The sequence below is a fragment of the Arvicanthis niloticus genome, chromosome 29 (genome assembly GCF_011762505.2).
Source record: "Arvicanthis niloticus isolate mArvNil1 chromosome 29, mArvNil1.pat.X, whole genome shotgun sequence".
Classification (NCBI taxonomy): Eukaryota; Metazoa; Chordata; class Mammalia; order Rodentia; family Muridae; genus Arvicanthis; species Arvicanthis niloticus.
In genome coordinates this window covers 1,061,201-1,071,930 of record NC_133437.1, presented here as the reverse complement: position 1 = coordinate 1,071,930, position 10,730 = coordinate 1,061,201, and the positions used below count along the sequence as shown (strand labels likewise).

The window sequence follows — 10,730 nt, the reverse complement described above, 5'->3', positions numbered from 1 at the left end:
GTTCCTCTTTCTAAGTGAGATTCAAGGCAGCTAATGTACTATGATTTTCTCAAAAGCAACCACTATTTTAAAAGACGAATTTCCATGGAAAGTTTCTGTATGATCTCTGTCATTTTTCCTGCACATTTAAAGTCATTCTGAAAGCTAAATTGTGTTAGAAGACATTTTAAATTCAACTATATTTCTATGTCCTATTACTTGTTACTGAGTTTCTGGTTTAGGGTCATGAACTCGGGCTCACAAATGCTGCAGAATGATCTTTATCTGAGTTCAAAATTGCTCAACACAGTAACCTTTGACATTGGGTTAAATATTTATTTCTTTCTATCAGTAGCTAATTTCACAACAAACTAGAGGGTGTTAATGTTTTTTTACCTGAACTATAAATCTTAACTCTCAACATTTCTTGAAAAGGTAACAAGAACTAGAGTCCTAGCAGTACCTAAAAAGGAAACTATTCATAATGTCAGGCTATAGTTGGTTTGAAGGAATACCTTTTCCTGTCATGTGGTTTCAAAAAGAAATTGTGGAAGATATTCGTAATATGTTTGTGGTGAAAGAAGAAGACTTGATCATATTGACTTATCCCAAGTCAGGTAAGGACCATCATTAAGACTGATTTTGAATTGTATAAGGGAGCTTAGGGCTTTGATCTTTATTAATTTTGAGTGATGAGTGAAGAACTCCATATATGAAATGTGTAAAATAATTTGTGGTCATGGGGATTTGTGTGTGTTCCCTTCAGAGGAAATCCTCTTGTCTGACCTATGTGGGCAGAGGTGATCAGCTATGGCACCAGAACAATGATAGTGGTCCCTGAGACAGAATCTGGCATTAGTCTCTGTGGGAAAGAGATAGAAAAAGAGGGAGAGTGATAAAATAAACAGAAGAAATAGCATTAAGAGATAAAAGCATACATGTGAGAATATGTGGAGGAGAGGACATCATCAGGTAGAATTACAAAGGACCTTGTCAAGGAGATGAAGTCTGAAAACTGAAGACACCAAAAAGTGACATCATGGTGGTTTGGGGAAAAGTTGTTCACTGTGTGGAAGAAGCAATGAACATTGGGTTAAGCATTAGGCTGCTAACATTTAAATCACAATAACACAGAAAATCCAAAGGCAGTAGGAATACAGGAAAAATAATCAGACAATAACTCAGAGAAGGGACCTAGAGAAACATCCACTGACAAAAGAGCACATAAAAATAAATGCAAGTGTGTGTGATAAATATGCCTAAGAGAATTTATTCATCTTAAAAATAAGTATTCCTCATACACTGCCACATGGGAGCATTTTAATGGCATTGAATTAAATTAAAGGAGGTAATCTCAGAAGGCAGATTCTATGATTACATTACTGTGAAATATCTGGGACAGTCAATTTCATTCCACCAGAATGTAGAACTTTAGTGGCCCAGGACTGGAGGTGACATTCCATTAGCATGTCTGTGTTTATTGCATATAAAGTCTCACTTTTGCAAAATGAACTTTTGAGAATATGCTGGAGGAATATACTTTGTACTTATACCATGTGGACATTGTGAACACCACAAGTCTGGGTGTTTGAAAATGGGCAACACTGTAAATTGTATGGGCATATATTCTACTTGATCCTTTTCACAAGTACTATTGAAATGAGTGACAGTTGATTTTTCTTTTCATCTAGGAACACACTGGCTGATTGACATTGTCTGCTTGATTCAGACCAAGGGAGATCCCAAGTGGATCCAATCTGTGCCCATTTGGGATCGCTCACCTTGGATAGAGTATTCTAATGGATATCCTGTACTCATCCATAAGGAAGGACCACGACTTATTACCTCCCATCTTCCCATCCATCTTTTCTCCAAGTCTTTTTTCAGTTCCAAGGCCAAGGTCAGTGTCCAGTCATTGAGATTTTTTTTTTTTGACCAAATACCCTTTGAAGTTATTTTATCATGACAGGCCCTGGAGCTCTTGCAGAAATTTGAAGTTGGGATTCTCATGCACTGGATGATATTGATGTTTCCGCATCTCAGACTACATATGAGTATCCTGTAAAAATTATTAGAGCAATATATCTTTATGCCATCTTTAAAGCAATTAATTAAAACTTTTACTAATATCTACCTATAGGAAGCAGGTGGTTTTCATTGTTAAGCTTTCTACTGAGAGCAGCCATCCTGTTATACCATTTATTATGCCCTCTACTTGGAGCCTCAGAATTATGCAGTTTGTTAGTCTATGTCTTTTTATTAGGAAATTGAATCCATTGATGTTAAGAGATATTAAGGAAAAGTGATTGTTGTGTCCTGTTATTTTTGATGTTATTTTTATGTTTGCATGGCTATATTCTTTTAAGTTTTTTGGAATAAGATTATTTACTTGCTTTTCTAGGGTGTAGTTTCCCTTCTTCTATTGGCATTTTCCATTTATTTTTCTTTTTAAGGCTGGGTTTGTGAAAAGATATTGTGTAAATTTGTTTTTATCATGGAATATCTTGGTTTCTCCATCTAGGTTAATTGAGAGTTTTGCTGGGTATAGTAGACTGGTCTGGTATTTGTGTTCTCTTAGGGTATGTATGGTGTCTGCCCAGGACCTTCTAGATTTTATAGTTTCTGTTGAGATGTCTGGTGTAATTCTGATATGTATGCCTTCACATGTTACTTGACATTTCCCCCTTACTGCTTTTAATATTCTTTCTTTGTTTTGTGCATTTGGTGTTTCAAATGTTATTTGACTTGAGGTATTTATTTTCTGGTCCAATCTCTTTGGATTTCTGTAGGCTTCTTGTATGTTTATGGGCATTTCTGTCTTTAGGTTAGAGAAGTTTCTTATATAATTTTGTTGAAGATATTTACTGTTGTGAATTTTCACTCTTTTCTATACATATTATCCTTAGGTTTTATCTTCTCATTGTGTCCTGGTTTTCAAGGAGATTTGAGATGGGAGCCTTTTGCATTTTGCATTTTCTTTGATGGTTGTGTCAATGTTTTCTATGGTATCTTCTGCACCTGAGATTCTCTCTTCTATCTCTTTTATTCTGTTGGTGATGTTTGCATCTATGACTCCTGATCTCTTTCCTAGGTTTTCTATTTCCAGAGTTCTCTCCTTTTGTGATTTTTTAAAAACTGTTTCTATATCCATTTCTAGATCCTAAATGGTTTTATTCAATTCCTTCACCAGCTGGGTCATGTTTTCTTATAATTCTTTAAGGGACTTCTGTGTTTCCTCTTTAAAGGCTTCTACCTGTTTAGGTATATTCTGGTGTAGTTTATTGAGAGAGATATTTATGTTTTTCTTAAATTCGTATATCATCATCATTATCATGAGTTGTGATTCTAAATGAGAGTGTTGCTTTTTCGGTGTTTTGGGTGCTTCAGGCCTCTCTGTTGTGAGAACTGAGTTCTGATGATGCCAGGTTTCCTTGATTTCTGTTGCTTATGTAGTTTCCCTTGCCTCTTGCCATCTGGTTATATCTGCTATTAGCTGATCTTGATGTCTCTGACTGTGGTTTGTCCCTCCTGCAAGCCTGAGTGTTAGTACTCCTGGGATACCAGTTCTCTCCAAGAGGAATTTAGGTATGGAGAGCTGTTGCATAGGGTGGGTTCCTGGGTACACATAGAAACTGTAAGGATCCTGTCCCTGGCTATTTCTTAGTTCCTGAGTCCTGACGGCTCTGAGCAGGTCCTTCTTGGGCCAGAAATTTGAGCAGAACTTGTGGTCTTACTTGTGCTCACAGGTGTGTCAGCACTCTTGGGAGACCATCTCTCTGTAGGTGGTATTTGGTTATGGAGCTCTGTGGCACAGGAACAGCTCTGGCCACTCGAATAATGGACACTTTAACTTATTTCTTTTATGTTTTGAAATTATAATAATAAAATATAATTACATACATTATTTCCCCCTTCCTCTTTCTCCCTTCAAATCCATTGATATATCTCTCCTTTCACTCTTTCAAATTTATGGTTTCTTTTTTCATTAATCATGTTACACATATATATTCTTATATAATATATTCGTATATAGATACATCTACATGTTTCTTATAGATATATAATATATATTGTGAAATAAATAAGTAATCAATATATTCTTAAATAAATGTATATATTCTTAAATACTTAAGTACAAACTTCTCAGTCAGTACAATGTTACCTGTATGTATATTTTAAGAGCTGGGCATTTAGTTTTGGATAACCGATTATTACTGTTATCTTTACAACAGTCAAATCAGTCTGGTTCGAGTTTTTTTGTTTTTTGTTTTTTGTTTTTTACACTATAAATGAACTAGTCATCTTTCTGTTCCAGTTTTACAAATCAAATAAAATTAGAAAAGGGGAATTATGAGTATAGTTTTTTTCACTCAGGTATATGTTTGTTCAAATAAAAATACTAAATGTTTTTAGAAACTCTTGCATATTTGACTGGCATTTAATGTAAATTATGTCAGGTAAAAGTTGAGGAATGGCAATTGACCTTTATTTACATTTTTTTATTTAAGGCTATCTATCTCATCAGAAATCCTAGAGATGTTATTGTTTCTGGTTATTATTTCTTGGGTAAGTCAAACATTGGGAAGAATCCAGAGTCACTGGGAACGTATATTGAATGGTTCCTCGAAGGAAATGGTGAGTATCCTGTGAAATACAGGAGATAGGGGAAACTCAGAGACATTCCTTTCATTAATTAATTTATTTATTTGTGTTATATTCCAATGTCCAGCACTGCTCTCCTCTCAATATCTCTTACCAACAACTTGTTTTCCCATCTTCCTCTTCTCTGAGAAGGGGTAGGTGCCCCCAGGGTATCTTCCCACTATGACACATCAAGTATCTGCAGGACTGGGCACATCCTCTCCCACTGAGGCCAGACAAGGCAGCCCAGTTAGGGGAATGGGATCTATAGATCAGAAACAGATTTAGAGACAGTCTCAACTCCAGTTGTTAGGGGACATCTGTAAAAACCAAGCTGCATATCTGGTACATATATACAGGAGCCCTTAGTCTAGCTCATTATAGCTCGTTGGTTGGTGGTTCTGTTTCTGCAAGTGTCCAGATTAGTTGACTCTGATGGTCTTCCTCTAGAGTTCTCATTCTCTTTTGTGTCCCTCAATCCTTTCCCCAACTCTAACACAAGAATCCCAGAGCTCAAACTAATGTTTGGCTGTGGATTTCTATATCTGTTTTACTCAGCTGCTGAGTGAAGCCTCTTGGAGTACAGTTATTCTAGGCTCTTGTCTGCAAGCATATTAGTGTATCAATAATAAGCGCCAGGAATTGTTTCTTGTTCATAGTGTGTATCTCAATTTTGTCCAGTCGTTGATTGCCCTTTCTTTCCATCTCTGCTCCATCTTTAGCCCTGCACATCTTGTAGCCAGGACATTTGTGCAGCCAATGATTTAGTGGATGGGTCCTTTTCCCTTCACTGTGAGTCCTACCACAAGAGGTAACACTTCAGGCTCCATAACACCAACTGTTAAGAGTTTCAGATAAAGTCACTACCATAGACTCCCTGAAGTCTTCCCCATTTTAGGTTTCTGAGACTTTTTAAAGAGACAAAGTGACATATAGCTCAGGGTAGCCTTGAACACTCTTTATAGCCAAGGGTGACCTTGAAGCTGTGCTCCTCCGTCTGCTACCTCTTATGTTCTAGGACTGCAAGCACCTACTCTATACTTTATTTGGTGCTGGGGCTCAAACCTACAATTTTGTGTGTGTTAAGTAACTTGCCTACAACTCTAGCCATTTCATATCTTCTGTAGGCTCCACTTTATCTCTCTACATTCAGCCAGCCTGTGGGCCCAAGGCTCATCACCATTTCAAACCTGATTGTGAAGTCTTTCTGTTCTCACACACCACCAAAAAGCAGGACATAGCCACAGTTTACCCCATGACATACCATTTCAGCATCATTTGGAGTATCTAGTCCTTTCAGATGTAATGTAGATAGTAAAATTGATCATCATTTCATTAGGAAATGCCCCACATAATCTCCAACATTTGAACACTTGGTTCCTAGTTGGTGGCACTTTTCAGAATGTTTATGAGGCACAGCTTTGTTGGAGAAAGTATTTTATTCAAGGGGGGCTTTGAGAGGTTAAACCCTTAAGCCATTTCTAGTTTACCCCCTCTGCTTTCTGCTTGTATCTGAGGAAATGAAATCCCAGCTCCCCATTTCTATAGCTCTGCTGCCATGGACAAGCTCTCTCTTCCTTAAGTTGTCTTTGTTCATGATGTTTTATCACAGCAATGGAAAAATAACAAATGCTGTTTTCTTCCCACCATCTTCTCACTTGTGGATTTTCTTAGTCTTTTTTTGTAATGGCTTCTTATATATCTTATACATTAGCTTGACCAGCTAACATTTTGTTAAAATGCATCATTCTAAATATTGTAAATCCTAGTCTCTTATTTGTCTCAAAAATATTTTCATAGGTAGGGGAGAGAATCCTCTATACTTTGTTTTTATTTACATTTTATTGAAACATAGTGTTTATAACAAATAAGGGTTTTATTGTTAATATTTCCATACATGTGTACAGGTGTTTTGTTTTGGTAATAATAATAGCCCACTTATCTTTCTTGCCTTTTTTTTTATTCTTGCTGATCCTCTTCCTTTTCCAAACTAGCTATCTTCTACTTTCATATTCCTTTTCTTCACATGTGTGTTTTTGACCCATTGAGTTCCACTGGGGTTCCTTACTGTAGCAATGGCAAGGAGTAATTTGCAGAAACATGGTTACCTTACCAGTAGCTACTCTACTGAAGAAAAATCACCCTCCACCAGTAACCACTGACATCCTACAGATGCTGGAAGAAGGGGGGAGGTCTCATGTATTATATTACTATATCTTTGTAGTATAACTTGAAATAAGGTACTATTTTTCCAAGGTTTGTTTGATTATCTGAGGGATTTTTTAGTTTTATATGAATTTATTCTTGAAATTGTTCTTTGGAAATTTCATACATGTATAAATTACATTCTGATTATTGGACCCCTTTACCCTCTGTAGTCTCCCTCTGTCTTTACTAACCTCCATTCCCTATAGTTATCTTTGAAAACATTCATATCAATTTATCTGTGACATATCAGTATAACCATGATCAGGATGATCTGTGGGACTGTGGGGTGGAACTACCAATTGGAACCTAGTAGGGCCCTCAGTCGGTATACAACTGAAGACAATGACTACTTATCATCCAGAATCCTTCAGTATCTAGCATCTCAGCAGGGACTAGTGATGTTCCATGAGTTTCCTTCCCAACCTGTGATTCACCATTGATGAATGCCAGTCTTGTCCATTGTAATCAGCTTCTGATGATTTTACTTTCTGCACTTACTCTGCCATGCTCACAAGCCAGCATTTTATAACACTCCTCTCTTTATTTTCCAGCTCCTACTTTCATTTCAATCTCTCTTCTGCAATAATCTCTGAGCATTAGAGGTGGTTGTATAATGTACCATTTAGGAATGAGCATCTAAACATTCTGTATAAATTTTATGATTTTTTTAACTCTGTGGATAGTGACATGAATATTTTGATTAGGATTCTGTTGGAACTGTACATTGCTTTTGGTAGTATGGTCATATATTTAACATTAATTATCCTAGTCTTTGAGCAGAAGATTTTACATTTCTTAATGTCTACCTCACCCTGTTGATATTTTCATTGTAGAGGATCTATGACTTCTTTCTTGTATCCATTACTTTTCTACTGGTGTGATACAATACAATGAACAAGGCAACACATCAACGGAATGCTTGATTTGGGGCTTATTGTTCTAGAGAGATAAGGGTATATCATTACTATGGCTGGAAGTATGACATCATCCAAATAGGTGCAGTACTGAAGTAGCTATTGAGATCTCACATATTTTTTTACATTTTTCATTTTATTTATTGAGTATTATTTTTTTAATTGGATATTTTATTTATTTACGTTTCAGATGTCATCCCCTTTCCCTATTTTCCCTCCCTAGAAATCCCATCCCATTTCCCTCCTATTTGCTTTTATATCATTTTAATTACATGCAAGTATTAAGGTCAGTTCTTCATTGAGTGACTAGAAATACAATAGGTCCAGTCAAGGAACAAGGAAGACAATAAACACAAATAGTCAAAGAACAAGCAAGGCAATAAACAAAATTTAAGGGCTTATCAGGATGACCAAAATATCTGAGCCATATTAATCCATAAGCAGAAAGCTGAGAGATCACTCAAAATAGTGACAGTCTTTTGGAACCTCAAATCTCACTCTAGTGACATATTTCCTCCAGCAAGTTCATAGCTCCTAATCTTTCCAAAACATCCACTAATTAGAAACCAAATATTCAAATGCCTGAAATTTATAGGGGACATCTCTTTCAAGAAAGCACACTGTGGTATGCTTATTCTGGGGTATTTTATTGAGGCATTTACAAACAAACTTACTTCTCTGAGTTGTTTCTCAATTATTTATTGGTAGATAGAAAAGATATTAATTTTTGTATGTTAATTTTATATCTTGTCACTATGACAAAGGTCTTTATCAGATCCAAGTGTTTTCTGGTAAACTTTCAGTACTCTTATCAATTGAATTGTATCATCTAAAAGTCAAGGTACTTTGACACACATATTACATATTTATATTTGTATTGATATTTATATATACCTCTCCCTCTCCCTCACTACCTCCCCCCTCTCTCTCTGTCTCTGTCTCTGTCTCTGTCTCTGTCTCTCTCTCTGTCTCTCTCTCTCTCACTCTGTGTGTGTGTGTGTGTGTCTGTCTCTCTCTCTCTCTCTCTCTCTCTCTCTCTCTCACTCTGTGTGTGTGTGTGTGTGTGTAGTGTTGAAGTACATGCATGAGCAAGTGTGGAGACCAAAGGATAACTTCCACCATGTGGCTTTAAGTCATCAGGTTTAGCTGCAAACACCTTTTCCTCGAGCCATTTCACTACCCTTTGATGTGTTCCTGAATTTGGTTAGAAAGCATTTTATTGAGAAGTTTTGGATCTATTTTCATCATGAATTTTGATCTATACTTTTATTTTTGTTGAATATTTGTCTGATTTTGTAACAAGGTAATGCTTTAGAAAAATACTTTGGTTGTGTGCCTTCTTTTATGGAATAGTTTGAGAACATTGGTTGTCTATGAATGAATTAAAATTCACTTGGATTTGAACTATTTTTAGTTAGAGATTATGTTAACTTTTGAAAATCCATTGCTTATTATAAGCCTGTCTATTTTTTAGTTTTATTTTGTTTTCTTGTGGAAGTGCTTTCTTGCATATATGTGTGTTTGTTTCAGGTGTCTGGTGCCTAGACTTCTATAGGGCATTGTGAACTATCAGGTGGAAACTGGAAACTCAATTCTTGTCCTATAGAAGAACAGAAAATGCTTTTAATTGCTGAGCATTCTCTTATTCTGTACTTGCTTAATTATTTTAAATGAAATATTAGTTTGATTTAGGTAATATTTAAATATGTACAAATTCATCCATATCTTTTAAGTTTTTAATTTTAGTGGCATGTTTTTAAGGTAAACTGTAAAACAATTTGAATATCACTTGTGCCTGTCAAAATGACTCCACTTTCGTATCTTACTGTATTAGTATTTGCATTTGCTATTTCTTTTGGTTAGTTTAGATAAGATTTTATCAATATTGTTTGTATTTTGAAGGAAACAACTGTCTCACCAACTCTCTATATTAGTTTTCTTGTTGCTGCTGTTTTCATTACTATAATTTATACACCTATGTCACTGATTTCTTTCCAGCTGCTAAGTTTGGTGTTTGCTTTGTTTTTTTCCAAATCCTCAAGGTGAATCATTAATTATTATATTGGCAATCTTTCTGGTTTCTCTTTTTAATTATTATTTTTAATTTATTTTTTACACTCCAGATTTAATCTCCCTTACCAATCCACATTCTGACTGTTCCACAACCCATACATCCTCCACAAGCCCCTGTCTTCTCAAGGATGTCTCCATGTCTATCCCCCACCCTCCACCCAACCTGACTTCTAAACTCCCTGCTACCTTCAGTCTTTTGAGGATTAGGTGGACCATCTCTGATTGAACAGAGACATGGCTGTCCCCTGCTGTATATGTGTTGGGCGGACCTCATATCAGCTGGTGTATTCTCTGTGTTTGGTGGTCCAGAATTTGAGAGATCTTGGGAGTCCAGATTGCTTGAGAATGCTAGTCCTCCTACAGGGTTGTCCTCTTTCTCAGCTTCTTTCAGTCTTTCCCTATTTCAACCACAAGGGTCAGACACTTCTTTCCACTGGTTCGTGGTAAATAAATGCATCTGACTCTTTCAGCTGCTTGTTGGATTTTTCTCGAAGGGCAGTCATGATGGGTCACTTTTTTGTGAGTCTCCATAGCCTCAATAATAATGTCAGGCCTTGGGACTTCCATTTGAGTTGGAGCCCACTTTGGGCCTATCACTGGACCTTCTTATCCTCAGGCTCCATTGCATTTTCATTCCTGTAGTTCATGCATATCCTTTTGGGTCTGAGTCACTTCACTCAGGATAATATTTTCTAGTTCCATCCACTTGCTTGCAAAACTCAGGATGTCCTCTTTCTTAATAACTGAGTAGTATTCCATTGTGTAAATGAACCACATTTACTGTATCCATTCTTCTGCCATGGGACATCTGGGTTGTTTCCTGCTTCTGGCTATCAAAAATAAGACCTCTATGAATATAGTGCAACATGTGCTCCTGTGTCATCTTTTGGGCATCTTTTGGGTATATTCCCAAGA

At 36.4% G+C, this 10,730-nt stretch overlaps 1 protein-coding gene across 2 annotated transcripts in view; it reads left to right on the top strand.

Annotated features, from left to right (window-relative positions):
* The first annotated feature begins 386 nt into the window (after window positions 1–386).
* LOC143440323 (sulfotransferase 2A2-like) overlaps window positions 387–10,730 on the top strand; it is a 29,846-nt gene continuing 19,502 nt past the window's right edge. Inside the window, exons 1-3 of one of the 2 annotated variants that reach the window (XM_076926991.1) lie at window positions 387–596; window positions 1,671–1,879; window positions 4,488–4,614. In XM_076926991.1, coding sequence (XP_076783106.1) covers window positions 464–596; window positions 1,671–1,879; window positions 4,488–4,614 — 469 coding nt within the window. In that variant the 5' untranslated portion in view covers window positions 387–463. The remainder of the gene's footprint in view (window positions 597–1,670; window positions 1,880–4,487; window positions 4,615–10,730) is intronic. The other variant, XM_076926990.1, reaches the window with a different exon arrangement.